This window comes from Megalopta genalis, chromosome 1, assembly GCF_051020955.1.
Source record: "Megalopta genalis isolate 19385.01 chromosome 1, iyMegGena1_principal, whole genome shotgun sequence".
In the NCBI taxonomy this organism is placed as follows: Eukaryota; Metazoa; Arthropoda; class Insecta; order Hymenoptera; family Halictidae; genus Megalopta; species Megalopta genalis.
The window spans coordinates 9,682,726-9,703,749 of NC_135013.1; the positions used below are offsets into that span (position 1 = coordinate 9,682,726).

The following is a 21,024-nucleotide window of genomic DNA, read 5'->3' on the forward strand; positions in this document are numbered from 1 at the left end:
TGTCTTTCTAAAACCTCTGGCAAAAATTTTCCGATTTTATATACACTAATGTACAATTTACAAAGAATGTTCGCATTTTTTGGAGTTATAAAATGTTCTTATATGCAAATAAAGTAAATGAGTACAACATAACACAGTCTTTAATTGATTATAAAAAAGAAAACCACAGAGAAAACAAAATGTTACGTAAAAGAAAGTTTCCGATTCGTACAAATGTTGAATAAAAGTTTCCGATCATTGAGTTATTAATATTTTCTGAAATTACCACGTGCTCGTACGACGCTTTTAATGCGTCGGGGCATCGACCTTGCTAAGTTTTCGCAATCCCTAGGCGAAATTTCTTTCCACGACGATTTTATCGCACGTCGAAGTTCCTCTTTAGTTTTTGGTTTTTCCTCGTGAATCAATTTCTTCAATTTTGCCCACATGTTCTCGATTGGGTTCAAATCCGGGCTGTTCGCAGGCAACTTCAATGTTTTAATACGATTTTGTACTAAACAGATTTTTACTAATTTTCTGCGGTGACAGCTAGCGTTGTTATTTTGGAAAATGAAATTTGAAGAATCTCCGAATCGCTTCTCTATGCTTGGAATTAAGAAATCTTCCAAAATATTAATATATGTTCCTGCGTTCACGTTCTGGTATACAACGCATAGTTCTCCCACTCCCTTTTTCGTTATACAATTCCGTATCATATAAGATCGCGGATATTTTTGTTTACAATTCGTGCAATCTCCGTTAAATTTTTCGTTAGATCTCCGCCAAACGAATGTTTCTTCGTCATTCCCTACTCCAAGACGAACACGAGACTCGTCGCTAAATATTACTTTGCACCAATCCTCCACATACCAATTTGCGTGTTCCTTACACCACTTTGAGCCTTTCTTCTCGTATTCCTTTGCGAGCAAAGGTTTTGTTTTTGCCTTTCGAAATGAGAAGCCCGCTTCATTTAATCGATTTTTGACAGCACGGTCACAGACGCTCGAGATCCACCGTTCGTTTGTTCGTTTTGACGTAGCTCGGCTCGTATTTTTAGCAATTGCGCGCAATTTTCTACCGTCTTTTCTACTCGTTGCACGAGGACGACCACTTTTCTTACGGTCAGATACACTGCCTGCTTCGTTGTACTTCTTTTTTATGTCACTTATCGTACCCCGACCACATCCTATAATTTCTGCGACTTTTCTTCGACTATTACCTTGCTCGAGAAGTTCGATTACTCTCAACTTTAAATCGTTCGAATACAATTTACACGATGGCATGCACATTGCACGAATCCGTCTTACTCATCCACCGACTGAAATGTTTTGTATTTCAGATGCCTCGGCGGTAAAAGCGTTTGTTTACATTTTCACAGGCACGAGTTGTGTTTATACGTTCGCCTCCTCCGCTCGAGACATTCGTAGAGCTAGTTATTCGAACCATGATCGGTAGCCTTTTTCCAACATTTCTGCCGATCGGAAACATTTCTCCGCACAACATTTTGCTTCCTCCGCGGATTCTTTTCGATAACAAATGAAAAATTGCGTTATTCCGTATTTATTTGCTTTATTTAAATCCCGCCTATGTTCTCTATTCCGCATAGAAAGAGAAACATTTTACAACCCTGAAACGCGAATATTCTTCGTCAATTTTGCGTAAGTGCATACGATCGGAAACTTTTTGCCGCGAGCAATATTTTGTACCCGAGAATCGCGAAAACAGTTCTCAAAGATGACGACACATTGTATTTCCAAAGGCTCCGTTCACTTTATTCATTAAGACGCTCTTTGTCCGTCGAGACCGCCCTTTTTTCGATCCTCGCCTAAACGAGACTCATGCTACGTATCCACGCGTGTAGACTCCAGCCAGTTATGCACTGTAGAAGCGTCACGCTGTTGCAGAGTAAACTGTCGGGAGATGAATCTCAGGTGTGCCTATTTGTGTGCAAATGTGTGCGTGTGTGCGCGCGCGCGCGCGCGTGTATGTGTCGCTAGAGAGTTCTACTACACACGAGAGCGATGATACATCTTCACGCGTGAACAACTCTCGAGAGTAGAACTACACTAATGAACGGAGGCCTGGAAACGACGTTCGGTCGGCTATTACGCTCAAAGCGAGTGTAGTTTCTACTCTCGAGAAGTGTGATGCACAGGTGTTCACGCTGAAAGCAGGCAGAAACACGTAACGTCTACTCTCTCGACAGCGATCCCCGCGTGGACGGTCATTATCTGCGCGAGTAGAACCACGCGATGCTTCCACCGCTGACTGTGTAATTCGCAGTTGTCGTCGCTTAAGCGAGCAGAGCGTAAACGGCTCTGTGCTGTTTTTATCAGCTTCGGATATCTACCATTTTCTGCCGTTAAGTGTAATTCACTGTTACTCTTACGTGAGACGCTCATTAATCCTCCCGAGGACTCGCGCTCCTGATGATTTTATGATTGTCAACGATGGAACTACCGAGCCCTAAACGCGACTCGTGTACATTGCAACAATGCCAAGATTTCGTTTATTTAATTTTATTTAATTCTGTTTAATTTTATTTAATTTTATTTAATTTTGTTTCATTTTATTTAATTTTATTTAATTTTGTTTCATTTTATTTAATTCTATTTAATTTTGTTTCATTTTATTTAATTTTAATTAATTTTATTTTCGTTTATTTAATTTAAGGTCATTTAAACTTCGTACGATTTATATTAGAATACGATAGATTCTCTGCCTAATTGACGCGCTCGGATCGTACACAAAACTAGACAATTTGGAAACAGAGATACGATTGTTTACGTCTTGCGATTCATTTTTATAGTTAGCGACTGTCAACAACCATAAAAACGGGCCGCAAGGCGCGAACAATCGTATTTCGTCAATCGTATCTCATTCTCAAATTCTTCTATTTTTGTGTAAAATCTGTGCGTCAATTAGGGTTAATTTACTGTTCAGGGTGTCCCAAAAATGTCTCGCAATCCGGAAATGAGGAATTCTTCAGGTTATCCGAAGTAACTTTTTCCTTAGTGAAAATACAAACCACGGCCACAGATAGGTATAGTTAGACCGCGGATTTTTACGCATTTATGGCAGATTTTCGAAACGAAATAAAACCTTGAATTAACTATTATTATCTATTAATTAACAAAGTCTAATAGTATTTTTATTTTCTCTTCACGATAACTAATCTTGTAGTCCACAAACGGAACTTTTCCTTTCACTCGAATTTCTGTAAAATGATGTAAAAAAATGCACCTGAATTCGCGGGCTAGTTATAAGATTGCTTTTGCGTAGACTTCGTGCAATTTTTGCTACAATTTGACTGCGGAATCGCGCACTTATAAATGCGCGATTCCGCAGCCCAATTGTAACAAAAATGATTAGAATAAGTACTGGCCGGGCGAATTTTGAAAGCAACGAGAAACGTTCGAAGGGGCGTTAAAGAAGACGAGAACATGAAAACGCGGCGCTAACTTATTGCGCGATGATCCGATGCTTCGAACGGAGCCCGAAAGAGAGCCACCCCTAATCTTGCTCGCCCGTGGAGACGCGGCCTAACGCCTCTCGCGTCCTCTATCTCTATACCGCGCGATTCACCGGGTATCACAAAGGTATGCCCGTGAAAAGCTCGGCGCGCGCATAAAGGGGAAGAAAAATGGAAACGATTCGTCGTCGTCGTCTTCGTCGATGGAGCGGGTTCGAGCGTTAAAGCGGTCGCGCCGCACGAAAAATTACACCGACAAACTTTATACGCCGGCTCCTCGTTTCTCTCTTTCTCGCTCCCTTTGCCCCGCATTATATTCTTTCGTTCCATCTGCCCCTCTCCCTGGTCCCCTCGCTCTCTCTCCCACCCTCTTTCCCTCTCCCTCTGATTTTTTCCCGCTCTCCGGTAGTGCCCTCTCGGTCGCCCCGTCACCGCGTTCTCTCCGTCTTTCTCGCGCGCGGGTCTCGTGAATCGAATTAGCCGCGTGCTTCCCCGGGCATTAATCCGAGAGGTTCTTCGGCCCCTGCCGCGAGGTAAATACCTGCAGGACGGGTGGCGAGCGGGAGCATATCGCCTGCTGCTTGGCGGTCAGGTGCACGCTCTTGCAGTTCTTTTCGGCGCTCGCCGGGCCGATCACACCCGCGCCGACGATCTGTGCCTGTCCGTCGGTGCTGCTGCCCTGGGCCGATCCGCTATTCAGCCGGGGCTCCACTCCCAGGTACCTGAAACAATCCCGGAAGCGTTCGACGCGTTATTATTATGCTACGGCCCAGCCCGGTCCCCTAATCGACCGGCCGACGCCGATGCCTCGATCGCGCTAGAACATCCCTGCGATCGACCCGCATCGGCGACGCTCGTCGAAACACCTTTCAACGACGAATCGAATCTTTTAGGCTCGGAGGTTACTCGTTAAAATTTAAAAAAAAATTTTTTTTTAAATCTATTACAATAAATTTATTATGAAATCGTAATTGAGATCTTACCCTTCGATTTAAGATCTTTATTCATCGCCATAATTTCAATGTCTAATAAAAATTCATTATATTTCAGAATTTACATATTTCCCATTAAAAATTCATTGCAAGGTTAAATTTCTTAAGAAAATTCAGATCACGTCGCATTCGGTCGAATTTTCGAAATATCGCACTTTTTCAAGAGAGAAGCGAATCTTTTAGACTCGGAGGTTACTCGTTAAAATATTCGCTTTTTGAAGAAGTGCGATATTTCGAAATTTCGACCGAATGCGACGTGATCTGAATTGTCTTTTATGTGTCGGAGATAGTTGCATTTGGTTCGAATGACAGACGAAAATCGAAATGTTAAGAAATTTAACTTTGCAATGAATTTTTCATGGGAAATATGTAAATTTTGAAGTATAATGAATTTTTATTAGACGTTTAAATTATGGCGATGAATAAAGATCTTAAATCGAAGGGTAAGATCAATTACGATTTCATAGCAAATTTATTGTTATAGATTTTTAACAGAATTGAATTCTTGAACGTAATTTCATCTAAACAAACCCAAATTAATTTAAATCTTCATTGAAGATCTATTAGCATTTAAAATTCTTATTCAGAATTTATTGAAAAACGCATTACAATTTAAATTCTATTTATAAAAACTCATTACAATTTAAATTCCACTTAAATAAAATCTATTTAAATTAATTTCCCATTTAAATTGTAATGAATTTTTTAAAATAACTTCTGAATAAGAATTTTAAATGGTAACAGATATCTTCAATGAAGACTTAGATTAACTTCGAAGTGTGGGGTGGAAATTGTAGGGTGAGATTATGATTTCATACAAAATTTCAGTTACAACGAACTCTGTAAAATTTGTGTTCTCTTTCAAATAATTCGAATAAGTTGACAAATTAAGACGAATACATTTTATTATTTGTACATTTCTGCCATCCGATTTTATGGTGAATTCGTGAAATCCGCGAGTCTACGCGCAAGATCGGTAAATAATCGAGACGCGATGCTGACCATCGGAAAAGGACGATATTTCCGCCATTGATCCGCGTACATTGGCGCTCATTAAGGGATAATTTATCTAGAAAGGAGAGCTGGGGCAGGCTCGTCGAGGTGATATCCACGCGTACGTCGCTGTATTTACAGCTCCATTGTTCCGTCGGGGCCCGGGGAGCGCAACAATACACGGCGAAAAGAATACTGTTTAATTTCAGTGGTTCTTTTAGCCCGCGATACGGTTGTTACGAAACAAGCTGCCGCTGACCGCAACCGACCGCTTCTCTAACAAGTACATACCTCGCGCTTGGCCAGCCGACGAAGGTCAATACGGAATTCAATGGAATCCGTGTAAAAGCCGCGTAGGGGCAAGGGACAATGTTTTAGTACCAATAGTTCATACGACCGGGTGAAAGTTCCCCGGGCTTGTTACACAGAGAAAGCGTGTCAAATTCAATTCGCCGGGATGTTCGATCCGTTGCACGGGTGGTCGGCCGCTTCGATAGAAAGTCACTGCCGGCACAATTATCGAATTTATTTGATGCCGGCCCGGTAATAAGCACCTGCTGGCAGAACCTATACGCTCTTCGCTCGACGATTGTTGCGTGGAAATATTTGCGACCCAGTCGCCGCGGACGGGCCCTAAGCTGCTTTCCCGTCTGATCCTTTTCTAACGCTCGAGAAGCTAGTCGCTTCTTTGGGTACAGTTCTTTCGAACATTCTGCTCATAAGACGATATGTTTGATCTTTGTATTAGCCTTGGTTAACACTTTGTCCCATCGGGATAATAGAATTTTTAATAGTAATTACATTAATAGAATTCTGAATAGTAATTTTAATAATAGAATTTTGAATAATAATTCTATTAATAGAATCTTTGAGTAGTAATTCTATTAACAGAATTTTTAATAGTAATTCGATTGATATAGGGATTTGAGTATTAATTCTATTAATAGAATTCTGAATAATAATTCTATCGATAGAATTCTGAGTAGTAATTCTACTGATAGAATTTTAAGTAGTATAACTGTATTAACAGAATTTTGAATAGTGATTCTATTAATAGAATTTTGAATAGTAATTCTATTAATAGAATTTTTGAGTAGTAATTCTATTAATAGAATTTTTAATAGTAATTCGATTGATAGGGATTTGAGTATTAATTCTATTAATAGAATTCTGAATAATAATTCTATCGATAGAATTCTGAGTAGTAATTCTACTGATAGAATTTTAAGTAGTAACTGTATTAACAGAATTTTGAATAGTGATTCTATTAATAGAATTTTGAATAGTAATTCTATTAATAGAATTTTTGAGTAGTAATTTTATTAATAGAATTTTTGAGTAGTAATTCTATTAATAGAATTTTTGAATAGTAATCCTATTAATAGAACTCTGAGTAGGAATGCTATTAATAGAATTTTGAATAGCAATTCTATTAAATAGAAGTTTGAGTAGTAATTCTATTAATAGAACTTTGAATAATAATTTGATTAACAGAATTTTGAATAACAATTCTATTCATAGAATTGTCAATATGTAGACTAAACTATGTAGGCTAAAAATGATGAGATTCTCATCGATAGATTATCATGTTATATATGCGTTGACAACAATATCATCTTCAACAGAATTCTTTAACTCGCCGTTCTAATTCCAACTGACTTGTAATATCGGTTCGATGAGGTACCGAGATGTGAAAAATCAATATAATAAAATCATTCGACAAATATTTCTAAGACGCTTGTCAACGATAACAGGATAAACGATGTCTCAAATTTTATACAAAAATGTTTCCATTATACTAGAACGTTCGAAAGAGCTAAGATTCAGTATTTTCAGCGGTCCTGGCGCAAACGAAACAGTTCGAGTCAGTGTATTTTCCACTTCGGCTTTTTCTCGGCGATCTTGCGAATAATAATGGGAGGAGAGCGTGTTCCATATTCTGGAGAGATCTGAAAAATTCGTCGTCGAACAACCCTTTGAGGAAAGAAGACCCTTTAAACTCGCTTCCTTGGCTTTTCCCTTGTCGCTAGTCCACGATACCAGTTCGCGGCTACGGCTTCCCCTCCAGAATCCTCGCCCGGTTTCTTCCCCACCGCCATCGCTTACCCTAGCTTGCCCTTCGTCCTTTTCCCCTCTATAATTTTCACTCGAATACCTGCTCTAATTATAGGTGGTTCGTCACGCCGAAAGTTCCTTCTGCCGTGATCCTCGGTAGCCTTACGTGCTCCTCCGTAAGGAACGCCTTGTGTATCGTTCTCGGAATATTTCATTGTAAAACGCGAATCACGGCCGCTCCTCGGATTCGGTCTCCTTCTGCGACTTTCGAACATTTTGCGTGCCTGGCCGACTATTTATATATATATATTAGGTTTTGTCGGGCCCGTTTGCGACCGAACCTTCTCTTTTCAATCGCCCGGAGCGATTTCTAAATGCGATGTAAAGATCACATGCGATATTCTCATTTTAAACTATATTATTATTATATTATTATTATAATTATATTATATATTATTATTATATTATTATTATAATTATATTATATATTATTATTATATTATTATTATAATTATATTATATATTATTATTATATTATTATTATTATTATATTATTATTATTATATTATTATTATTATTATTATTATTATTAATTATATTATTTTGGACACGTGTCTCAAAGGCCCGCAGTATTCGTTTGTTCCATTTATTTATAGCTCGGCACCGTTAATGAACCTTCGGAGGGTTAACCCCTGACCTTTCCGCACGGTGTTTCGTTTATTCGGGTTCGTTGAATTTGAGAAACTTCTGCGAGCTTTATTATTAGACCGCGCATTTTATGCATTCGTCAGAATGTAGATACAACGAAGTGAAAATATACTAAGTGAAAAACGCACTCGCGACGAATACAACGAATTCCGTACAACGAATTTATCAGGGACAAGATCGTGAAGTAAATCATAAGAGAAATAATAAATAAAATATCGATGGTACGATAAACGATTGGCGAATGAAATATCTAAAACCCGAATACGTAGCTTTCAAAGAATGACAATTCGAGTATTTGAAACTGAAAAATCTTTAAAGCGCCTTTAAATTAAGAAGAATCTTTAAATTAAGTTTGTTATATTATCGTTTTTCTTCAGAATGTTCCGAAGGACAATGTAAGATTCGTTAGAGTCGGGCGAAGTTTTATGATTTTCACGATTAGTCTGGGAATCAGCTGTAAGAGGAGATTCCGAAGGAGTCGAGAAGGCCGGTCGCGCTTAATCGGCGTCGTCGCTCTAAAAAGGGGGCCGCATCATTTTATATTATTTTCGACGAGGGGTCCGGATGGTAGCCCCGTCTCGCCCGGACATAGGTAGCGCTCGTTTAGGCGGTAAATCTTAATGAGAATCAAGGGTGTGGCCTTGGCTGTCTCGAAAACGATGATTACAACCCCGTGGGCACCGTTCGGAACGATCGCCGGCCATCGGCTTGCACGCGCGCATAAAGAATACGCGCGATCTTCTCTTAATCTCGTCTTAAAACCATAAAAGAAACAAGTCCGTCTCTTTTTCAACACTTTGGCCGCCGCGCCGACCGTCTAAAAGAAATTTCATGAAATCAAAGAATCTTATTCGATCGGATTGAAATCGACAAGATGTACGAAATTCGTTATTTTTCCGACATTCTTACGTTTCGCGAAGCATAATACGGTTAGACGATTATAATAAGTTAGCGTAAATATTATTTTCCAAATCTGACGTGAGTAAATAATTGTACTTTATTATACTCTTATTATAATTATACTATAATTGATAATTATATAATTAATAGTGAAATAAATAATAATATAATTAATAATGGAATGAATAATAATATAGTTTAACAATGAAATCAAAGAATCTTATCCGATCAGATTAAAATTAACAAGATGTACGAAATTAGTTACTTTTCCGATATTCTTACGTTTCGCGAAGCATAATACGGTTAGACGATTATAATAAGTTAGCGTAAATATTATTTTTCAAATCTGACGTGAGTAAATAATTGTACTTTATTATAGTTATTATAATTATATTATAATTGATAATGATATAATTAATAGTGAAATAAATAATAATATAATTAATATAATGGAACAAATAATAATATAATAAACAATGAAATCAAAGAATCTTATTCGATCAGATTAAAATTAACAAGATGTACGAAATTAGTTACTTTTCCGATATTCTTACGTTTCGCGAAGCATAATACAGTTAGACGATTATAATAATATTGATGTAAATATTAATTTCCAAATCTGACGTGAGTAAATAATTGTACTTTATTATAGTTATTATAATTATACTATAATTGATAATGATATAATTAATAGTGAAATAAATAATAATATAATTAATAATGGAATGAATAATAATATAATTTAACAATGAAATCAAAGAATCTTATCCGATCAGATTAAAATTAACAAGATGTACGAAATTAGTTACTTTTCCGATATTCTTACGTTTCGCGAAGCACAATAAAAAATTGGACAATTATAATAATATTAACGTAAATATTAATTTCCAAATCTGACGTGAATAAATAATTGTACTTCATTATAGTTATTATAATTATATTGCAATTGATAATAATATAATCATATTATAATTAATAATAGTATAATCGTATTATAATTAATAACGATATAATCAATAATATAATTATATGCTCCATAAAAACAGAGAGTCTGAAGATTTCTTTCGAACGATAATTCCAACAGAAATTGCTTTATATATAACGTTTAGTTCGGAATAATCGTGGTTCCACCGTATTTTCGTTCGGAAGAATCGATGGATTCGGAATGGAGTCAAAATACAAAACACAATAATACGCATATAAAGATACGAAATACAGTACTCGACAAAATGTTAAAACCTGCCGTTGCAAAGTTTCTCGTCGGCAGAAAGAAATACGGTTTCTCCGAGATCGTCGAAAATTTCGGGCATCGACGTGAAATGAATCTAGGCGAGGCGACGGCGCGGATCTCGATCGAATGGTCAGAAAATCTGCGAGCAGAGGTTATCGAGTTCCCGGTTGGTAGGTGTATACGGCCTCTAAACCGTCCCCGCAAGGAGCGGCTTGGCTCGGCTCGGCTCGGCTCGCGAATGGTTTCCGAGTATCGGGTCCTGTCCCGCGAGGAAATCACATGAGTCATCTAACGAGGCCGACCGGCTATCAGGGCAACGGCGTAGGAGCGTTTATTATTTGTTTGCGGTGTGGAATACGAGCGGACCGCCGCGGCGCGGCGCGGCGCGCTGGCAGGCCCGACTTCGACCGGCTATTTCGAGTTTGTTTGGCCACGGTTTACAGCGCTCGCTCCTCCGAGAGAGAGTGCCGTTTTATTGGCGTACCCCCGGCGACGATCCTCCGTTGCCGGTCACCCGACGCGTTATCGTTGTGTACCCCGGTCCGGATCCGTCGCGGACCCGAAAAACGGGCCGCCTCCGGCCGGATTATCAGACGGAATCGAGCAGGCGGCTGCTCGGAACGTACGTCTGCGCTTCCTGCCCGCCAACAATCATCATCCCGAACACCGATGTTTACGCTCGGGATCAGCCATTGGCCAAACAGACCGGCCTCGGCTACCCCTAAACGCGCTGATAGTCGCGCAATATTGCAATCAATACGCGGTTACCAGCCCGGACTCGCCTCGAACTTTCGCCCCTGCCGGGGGAGAAAAAAAAGGTGGCCAACGGTCCGCCGGTTAACGCGGTCAAGGACAGTTCGCCGGTCTGCCGGCGATGAAAGAAGAGACCGCGCGCCGTTCGCGGCGGCGGACCGCAGGTGTTAATGAATTCGGAAGATTCATTCAGATCCTCTCGGTTTGATCCGCGTGGCCTGGTTCTCGGTGAATGGGAGAGACGCGTTCTTCTCGCGCCTCGGCTAAAGGACATCTCGGATGGTCCGTGAATGGGGTGAGACGACGACGGGCGTCGATGAATTCGGACATTTTTCACTTTACGCGGGACGGAACAGCGATTTCGATGATGGACAGTTTTTTAGGATTTGCTCAGCGAAATTCGATTCTGTTGTGCTGAATGTTCGTTCGTTGCTGGAAGAATGAAAATTGTCGGGGTTTATTCAAATTTGAAGATACAGGCTGGCATCGTCTTTTTTTCTTTTCGTAATTGAAATTATTCTTATAATAGTGTAATTTTAAATACGTTGTATACATTATTGTATTTTATTCGAGTTTGATTCGTTGTATTTTATTGTATTTTATTTTATTCTATTTTAATTTCTTGTTTTATTTTATCTATTCTATTTTATTGTGCGGGATGTACCTTATAAAATTTTCATTAATTTTAATAATTCTGGATGTTTCTTGATATATTATATATTGATTTTTTTCAACTTCATTCTCTAATAAAATGCGATAATAGAACGGGCGTCATCATCAAGGTATATTAGCAAGAAATAAACAAAATATTTCGAGAAACCACTAATTATTGTAACCGCGAAGAAAATAGTATAGCGTGGAGTTAACGGAGAACCGAGAACTTAAATTAAAACTTAAAGTTAAAATTTATCATAAGAAATAGCAGTTTCGCTCTTTTGCATTCTAATAATGGGATATATTAGTTTAGAATTAGAAAACGTTAGTTCACTTCACTCTTTCGCATTCCAAAGACAGAAAAAAGTAATAGTCTCGTTCGTATTTCAAAAATAGAGAATATCAGTTTCATCCTTTCACATTCTAAAAAAAAGAAAAGAAAATGTTAATTTCACCCTATTCTATTCTAAAAACAACATACACTAATCTCGCTCTTTCCTATTCCTAAAAATAAGAAATCTCAGTTCCACTAATTTGCATTCTAGAAATTCCAGCAACATACGATTCGTCCGATGCATTGGAACAAAAATGAACGTCAAGAGCTGATTAAAAATGAACTTCAACAAAACCTGCTTAAAAATGATTGCGAATGACGGGTCGGCGCTGAACGCGCGCCGTAAGATCAGGGTACAAGAGAACAGCGAAGAAAACGTTCGGCCCGCGGAAGCCGGCAAAGCGGGGGAATAGAGCGAGCCATTAAGCAGGCATTACAGTGTATTAGCATAATTAATTCGGCTGATCGGCGTCGGCCCCGGGATCCGTGGCGCAACAAGAGCGGAGATCGCCCCCCGACACGAGCGGAATCGAACGTTCGACAAATGAGGGGATGGTGCCCCGCTTGTCCGGGGCAGGAAGTCGACGTCGCGATAGATCGCGGGGATGCAAGAAAAGGATGCGACACTCGAGTGCACTTGTGCGTGGGGTGGTGAGGCCGCGGCGGTAAGGGTAAGTCGAGACGGTTAGGGAATAAGGCGGACACCGGTGTCGGCGGCTTCGCAAGAAGAAACGAGACGGAGAAATGGAAAGATCGGGGAGGGAAAGAGACGGTGCCATGAGAAAGAAAACGAGAGAGAGAGAGAGAGAGAGAGGGAGGGAGATAGGGAACGAAGGAACAGGGAGAGCTGGGAGGCAACGAGGGGAATAATAATTTGACAAAGCGCCGGTAGGAAAGAAAGAAATCCATATTCAGATCCGATGATGTATCCGGGGCCGCGGGAGGGCTCGGCTGCCTCTCCATTCAAAAAGGGGAGGAAAAGAGAAGTGGAAAAAGCCGAAGAGAAAGAGAAGGAAAGAGAAGAGAGCGAGAGAGAAAGAGAGAGATTAAGAGAGAGAGAGAGAGCGATAGATTGAGAGAAAGAGAGAGAGAGGAGGAGAGCGTGTGCACGGTCCGCCTGGCAGCTTGCTGCCAGCCTCCTGCCTTGCTGCGCCTTTATCATCGGCGGTCTCAGCCTGTACCGGCGTGGTACCGGCGACGATTATGATTATTATGATTTTTATTATTATTATTTGACGAGGTATCGCGTTGCCGTCATAACCACGTCGGCCCGCCGCCTTTGTCCACGTGACAGCGATAGGGCCCATTTACGTCGAGAACACTCACCGCCGACATTATAATAGGGGATAAATCCCCGAAAGCCCACAATACGTCGTGCATCGTAGTATTAACCCGGTAAGTAGGCAGATATACCGGTTCAACGTTCCAACACCGCTCTCGCCGGCACAATACCGGGACCCTGTTCGTGTGCACACGCTCCGCACACTGTGTCGGCCTGTTAGGTGTACGAGGTTTTCGGGGGGTTGGAGCCGGTCTACGTGTGGGTGCGCGTTACGAGAGTGAGAGAGAGAGAGGCGTGGGCTGCCACGACCGAAACTTCGCCTCGTCCTAATTAGTATCGATTACCGAACCAACAACCACCCCTTGTACTTTGCTCGGCCATTCCTCGATACCTCGTTGCCGTTGTTCACTTCCATCCGAACCCCTCGTCGGTGACTTCGACGAAGGGTGCCCCTTCGGGGGATAGCATAGATTGCGCGGAACGCGGCCCTCTCTGCCCTGAACGCGTCGCGCTGCGCTCTCCGCTCCGCTCCTCTTCGCTCCGTTTCGTGGCTCCATCAGGCCAACCGAGAAGGAAGGAGCGCGCCGCGTCGCGTCGCAGCAAGTTTATCCAAAGCTCCTTCTGGCTAATTAATTCCTGGGCCGGTGACGATGCCACGCTCGCGGACAATTGCCGCGCAACAGGAACGGGACGGGACGGGATTGTCGTTTCGTTTCAAGTGTCCCGGAATAACAGCCGCTGATCAATTTTCGCTCGGTCGCCGAACGCTCCACGGCAATCGAGACGTGTTGGATTTAGTTTGAGAGAGAGAGATCCGACGGCTCGGACATGATTCGGAGCCGACTTTTTTCGACGGATTTTTTCGACCCTTTCCTTGAGCGAACAACCCTTGGAAACGATCGCTAGAATCGCTGGATCGTTCGACTGGGTTGGAATCGTAGCGGCGGAGGTCACATTTTCCGAAAATTTTTACGCATGTCTTAACAACCGAATGGGGAGATCTCCCCGTTTTAAATTCAGTCGATTAATGACCAATTGGGAATATCGTCCACGTCTAATTAAAAATGACTGCTTAACTTGATCAAGATTTGCAAGAGGTACGAACGTCGAAAAAGTAATCGATGCCACACAAGTTCGCTTGGTAATTTTTATTTATCCTGAATGAAATACTTTAATTTTATGAAATTGTTGAGGTTTTTGGCGCGGTCGTGGAAGTGTTAAAATGTAATCTACGCTAATTGTAACTTTGCTAAAATATACTATAAATATAACTATACTAAAAATGTGATTTACTGAAATGTTCAAAAAACGAGCGAGATAAATTATAACGTTGCTATAAATTGCTATAAATTATAACGTCGCTGTAAATTATCTTGACAATGAATTTGGTCAATAAACAATCAAATTTCTCGCTTCTCGCAACGAGGAAAATGTGACTTACGCCACTGTGATTCTAACACATTCATTTGTCATCGGAATGGATGGCGTGACTTATTTTATTCGACGAAGAATGAAGCAATAGGTGACATAAAATGGCGTATAAAATGATTGCAACCCTGGAATTATTTACTGGAAAGAGGAGGTACGATTAGTCGAGCCTTGCGGCTCGTTTTTATAATAGTTGACAATTGGTAACTATAAAAACGAACAAGGCTCGACTAATCGTATCTCCTCTTTCCAGTAAATAATTCCAGAGTTGCAGTCATTTTATACGCCATTTTATGTCACCTATTTTAATTTGGTACATGATCGACTAAATTTAAGTAATACAATAAATTCTTTGGGAAGAGAAGATATTTAGGATATTTAGGATATTTAGGATATTTAGGATTATTCGAGCCTCGCGGCTGGTTTTTATAGTAGTTGACAATCGGTAATTATAAAAACGAGCTGCAAGGCTCGAATAATCCTAAATATCCTAATTTATTATTATTAATTATTAAATTATTTAGGATAATTAGGATATTTAGGATTATTCGAGCTTTGCGACTGGTTTTTATAGTAGTTGACAATCGGTAACTATAAAAACGAGCTGCAAGGCTCGAATAATCCTAAATATCCTAATTTATTATTATTAATTATTAAATCATTTAGAATAATTAGGATATTTAGGATTATTCGAGTCTTCCAGCTCGTTTTTATAGTAGTTGACAATCGGTAACTATAAAAACGAGCTGCAAGGCTCGAATAATCCTAAATATCCTAATTTATTATTATTAATTATTAAATCATTTAGAATAATTAGGATATTTAGGATTATTCGAGTCTTCCAGCTCGTTTTTATAGTAGTTGACAATCGGTAACTATAAAAACGAGCCGCAAGGCTCGAATAATCCTAAATATCCTAAATATCCTAAATATCTCCTCTTCTCTAAATTTAGTCGATCATGTGCCAAATTTTCATAAAAAGTCCTACTCGATGATATTATAGGGCAAGTGGTCAATGGTTTACATTACGTTACGCCACGATACGGTCTAAACATTGCGCACATAAATTTCTCTGCCGGAAGAAGATACGAAGCGGGAAAGTAATGGCTGCAACCAATCCGACGCAGCTCATAGAGCAGAACAATTTTCTTCGGAGCACTCAGGCCACTTCATTCCACGACCATCGTTCAACCTTCGTGAACAACAACCTCGTTCTTCGATCACGGCCACGGAAAAACTGTAATAGGATATCACTCGAGCCGCTCTCTCAAAGAACGCCGGTGTGTCTTTCCGAGGCTGAATCCAGACGCAGCGACAATCGTCCGCAACAGTGCGGATCGGTCTTGTATATCCGCGTAACTGGAGGCCCGTCGACAAGAATACGCTTTTAGGTTGCTCGATCTCCGAGATTTCAGATATACTTAAGCTGGATTAGATCTTACGGATCGAACGATGTGCCATGAATCTCCGAATAACTTGGATTAGACCGCCTTTTCTAAATGTCCTGGATGTGTGTTTATACAGTGGTCCATAAAAATTTTCGTACAAAAGCGAAAATAAACTTTGAAAACGCAATAACATTTTTAAAACTGGATCGAGTGACTTGAATTTTTTTTTTAGATTACAGCGGGACTGGTCAACTGGACGACGATGAGCAAAATGCTTTTTTTAAATTTTGCTATTAATTGGAATGTTTTTTTAACTTCTTTATCTGAGTCTATAATGTAAATTTTAAAAAATGCCTCTCGTAGATCTCGGTCATTTATACGCATGCAGAAGACTTCATCGAAATTAAAGATGGTAAAAATTGCAGTTTTATCGCGATTTTGACCAAGAACTGGAAGAAATCTGCAGTTTTTTAAATCTTTCGACGCCCGTAGCTCGACTCTGGGTTAACCGATTTCGATCAAATTTTCAGCACGCATATAGGAAAGGCAGAGATCTACGAAAGGCATTTTTGAAACTTTTGTCATAGGTTCACAGACAATATAGTTAAAAAACGAGATACGGCGACACAATGTATCCATGTCAAAGTGCGGCATCTCTCCCTAATTATTATAATAATTATACATAATAAGACGTCTACTACAAGGTAAACACGTAAAATGCGTAATTAAAGACGCAAAGTCTTTTATTTACCAGTTCCTATACAATTTTCGAGCAGCGTAATGATTTTCCTTTCAATTCTGTACAACGAAATCCCAATGTTCGTGAAATCTGTTCCGAGTGCAAAGGTTAGATAAAACCGCGACACACTAAACCTACCAAGCAGTAATACTAACTGGCGTGTACTGCTTCACAAAAGTGAGAAGACCGAATTTATTTGGAATTTATTTGGCTCCAATAATATAATTTATTCAAGCGTTTTCCACGAAAGAGTCTCGGGACTTTGGAGAATTGCAAAATAAGAAAGCGGCCACTTTGACCGCGGCAGGTTTAGTGTTAAAGCCACGCACGCGTGTTTGTTGAATTCTCTGAAAAGGTGCCCGGAAACCGAGAAAAACAGGGAAAAAACAAGCCGTCTGCGAAGCGTTAGCCGTCGCGGTGTCGCTCGGCGTCAGCCGACGAAGACCGATGGCAACGACGGCAGCCGATGACGCGGATCAGACAACGTCCGTCGTCGAGTGCCAAGGTAAACGCAGCCGATCAACGCGACGACAGAGCGATCGGTCGTCAGGTTGTCTGGCGAAGTCTCGTCCGGAAACGTCTGCAAGTTCGTTTACGAATACCGACCTTCGGAACGAACGTGGATAAATAGCGGCCGGTTTTACGAGCAACGTTAACCCGTCGCTCGCGGTTGGTCTTCCTCGGCGAACGACAATTTCGATCTGCGTTCTTTCAAAAACCCTCTTATCGCCACCTAAATAGCGCCGGGTTGTTAAATCGCGCGAGAAAATGTTTACCGTCGCGGCGCGGCGTCCCGATTTTTCCAGGCTCGTTTCCACCAACGAATACTAAACAGAAACACGCTTTTACTGCCCCGAGAGTTCCCGGAAGGTGGTTATAAAACGAAAATCGTATTTACGGTGCGATGGTTCTGTTACACAATGCGCGGAGTACAGTAAGTTCTCCCTAATCGTATCGTCTCTTCCCAAATTGTCCATTTTTCTGCGCAATCTCAGCGCGAATTAGAGAGAAATTGCTGCGTTAGGTTGGTCGACAAGTCGTTGCGTTTTTTTGTATTGCCATCTATGGGAAAAAACGCAGTGACTTATTGGCCAGCCTAATGCAGCGAATTTTCCCCGATTGTCCTTCAGCTTGTAAACAGAAATGGACAATTTGGAAAGCGGGAATTATTCGCGCCCCGTAACTCGTTTTTATAGTCGTTGACAATCGGCGACCATAATTGATAATCGAACCGCGAGACTCGAATAATCGTATCGCCTCTTCCCAAATTCTCCATTTTTTGTGCGCAATCTCAGCGCGAATTAGGGAGAAATTTCCGCGTTAGGTTGGTCAACAAATCGTTGCGTTTTTATGTATTGCCATCTATGGGAAAAAACGCAGTGACTTATTGGCCAGCCTAATGCAGCGAATTCTCTCCAATTGTCCTTCAGCTTGTATTTATATATATAAATAAAATAAAATAATATAATAAAATGATATATGTATATATATATATAGATCATTTTATTATATTATTTTATTTTATTTATATCATTTTTATTTTATATATATATATATATATATATATATATATAGATCATTTTATTATATTATTTTATTTTATTTATATCATTTTTGTGTACAATTTGAGCGTCAATTAGCTAGAATTTACCGTAGCGCGATTTAACCCTTTGTGGTCCAACGCAATTTTCTGCCTTTTAGTTGACCGTTTGCTGTAACAATTCAAGCGTAATACCATATGTAACATTGCAACTTAATCCATCAAGGACGATTCGTGATTTCTTACCGTAAGGCCAACGACAGAAATTGAAATTATTTCCCCTTTTGTCAACTTTTTATTTTTTATGCACTGCGATACATCCTTGCGATTTCACCGGAAAGTCTAAGCATATTTGTTTTGAGTATCTTAAGGAGAAATAGAAAAATTATCCATGTATATTGGAACGAAACGGGTGTCCGGTGGACAGGCACCGTTCTCGACGCGTTAATTATGGTAGAGTCATAAATAACTTCTGTTTTTTTTTATTTTTTAACGATGTTGATAAAGTGAAAGTAGTGCTGCAGTATTTTCAAATTCTTCTTCTGATTTCAATGTTCTGCGTTTTCGTTTATCCATAAAATTCGTTTATCCTATAAATGCATAAAATCCACATGCTTCGTATCAATAGCGTTTCAAATCGCACGATTTTGTTTAATTATAGCATTTCATTTCACGATGTTTCTTCCGACAAACACATAAATTCTATATGCTACAGTCCAATTAATTAATCCTTCGCACCGAAGCGGTGACATTGAGGTACCGCTAAATATTGTTACATCGTGTATCGAGATAACGTTTACATTCTCGAACCTGTTTATATTCTAAAAAAACTGTTAAAAGTGTAATCGTCGTAGGCGTCGCGAGGCTCGATTTCATATGCATGAAATGCAATAAGTCAGGGATGGCCAAAGCGTCGACCACGGTCGACCGGTCGACCGCGTAAGTATTCCTAGTCGTCCGCCTGTCCGATATTATCTATGTTTATTTTAAAACTAAACTTATCTTTGACTTTAAATTATTACTTTTCTTACGATTACTTAACACATACCATATTGATAGATCGCCGCCTATAATTTAAAAAAAAGGGTCGCCCGCAGTGATCAAAAATTTGTCCACACTTGCAATAAGTCATATAAAGCAGAAAAGTAGAAAAATAGAAAAATCGAAAAATAGGAAAATAGAAAAATCGAAAAATAGAAAAATCGAAAAATCGAAAAATAGGAAAATAGAAAAATAGAAAAATAGAAAAATAGAAAAATAGAAAAATAGAAAAATAAGTCATATAAAATAGGTCGGAAGAAACTATTTTGTATTTAGAATTAACACTATGCCGTCCGCAGATCTTAGATATGATTCTTTCGTTTGACGCCGGCATAATAGCTTGGAAATGTTAGATTGAAAAAAAAATTTCGAAGATGGCGGTAATATAAATTCCTAAAATTAAGATATGTCACGCAAGAATTTTCGTACTTAATTCTTAATTAAATAAGTACAATGCTATAGTTAGTTCGCTGCCTTTTAACACCCAAGAAATATAGTTCCAATGTTATTTCAGTTTCTTAAAATGGCACCAAAGTGGTACCACCGGCATACAACAGATAGTTTTTGCATGACACCAGCATAGTGTTAATAATTTCAATAATCGTATCTCCTCTTCTCAAATTGTCCATTTTGATTTACTGAAAGAAAATAAGCTAAAAGAAAATTAGAGAGAATTTACTGTAATTCTAATTATTATAACTATTATTGCGATAGTTGACTATTATTGCATCATTACAGGTGTCCTTAGCGACAATTTTTGTATGGCATCAGCGTGGTGTGGTGTCATAGTATTAAAATGGCTTCGAGTGCAAAGGTTTAACGCGTGTTAAACTAAAATCTTCCAAAATTGCAACCAACGACGGTTTTCACTTACGGCCACGGATTTGTGCGCGATAAAACACGCGAACCAATGTCCACGATGCCGAAGAAAACGGCGGCGATCGTGGGCAGGTTTCGAAAAACTTGAGATCGTCTGAAAATCCGCAGCCGAGCCCGAAACCCGCGGCGGCTCTCCCCCGAGCCATCGGGCCTAACGAGTCGTAAGTTGCACGATAATCGATATCAGCCCGTTGTCTCCTCGCCCCGGAGACGTTATCCGCGTTCCCTGCCCCGTGCAGATCCCGTTTTCCTCGCGATGACACGCGCGGGACCCGCGTGCCCTCCGAATCTCGGCTCCGCTCGCTCGCTCGCTCGTTCGCTCGCACGCGGGGAGGAAGATCGTTGCGCAACGCGGCACCGATAGGCTCGCGATCCGCTCGGTCTGCCATTCAAACGGCGCTGCCTCCTCTTTTTTCCAAGAATTTAACGTCCCAGAAAACTGACGCAACAAAGCCGGAGAGGGTAGGCGGCGAGCGCGATAGAGAGGGCACGCGGGGGTGGAGACAGGGGTTGCAGCACAAAAGGGAACCGGAAGATTGCGTCACGGAGCACGTCGATCGTAACGCGACCGATCTATCGGGTCTCCTCGAGGGATCGAGCCGGCGAATCATTCAGCGGGCTGCTTAAAACAAGGCCAATCTTAATTAGGGGATGCA

General features: G+C 40.3%; 1 protein-coding gene across 1 annotated transcript in view; it reads right to left on the minus strand.

Annotated features, from left to right (window-relative positions):
• LOC117228866 (protein Wnt-4) overlaps positions 1 to 21,024 on the minus strand; it is a 178,860-nt gene that overhangs the window by 30,572 nt on the left and 127,264 nt on the right. The window contains exon 2 of the mRNA XM_033484893.2: positions 3,993 to 4,173. Coding sequence (XP_033340784.1) covers positions 3,993 to 4,173 — 181 coding nt within the window. The remainder of the gene's footprint in view (positions 1 to 3,992; positions 4,174 to 21,024) is intronic.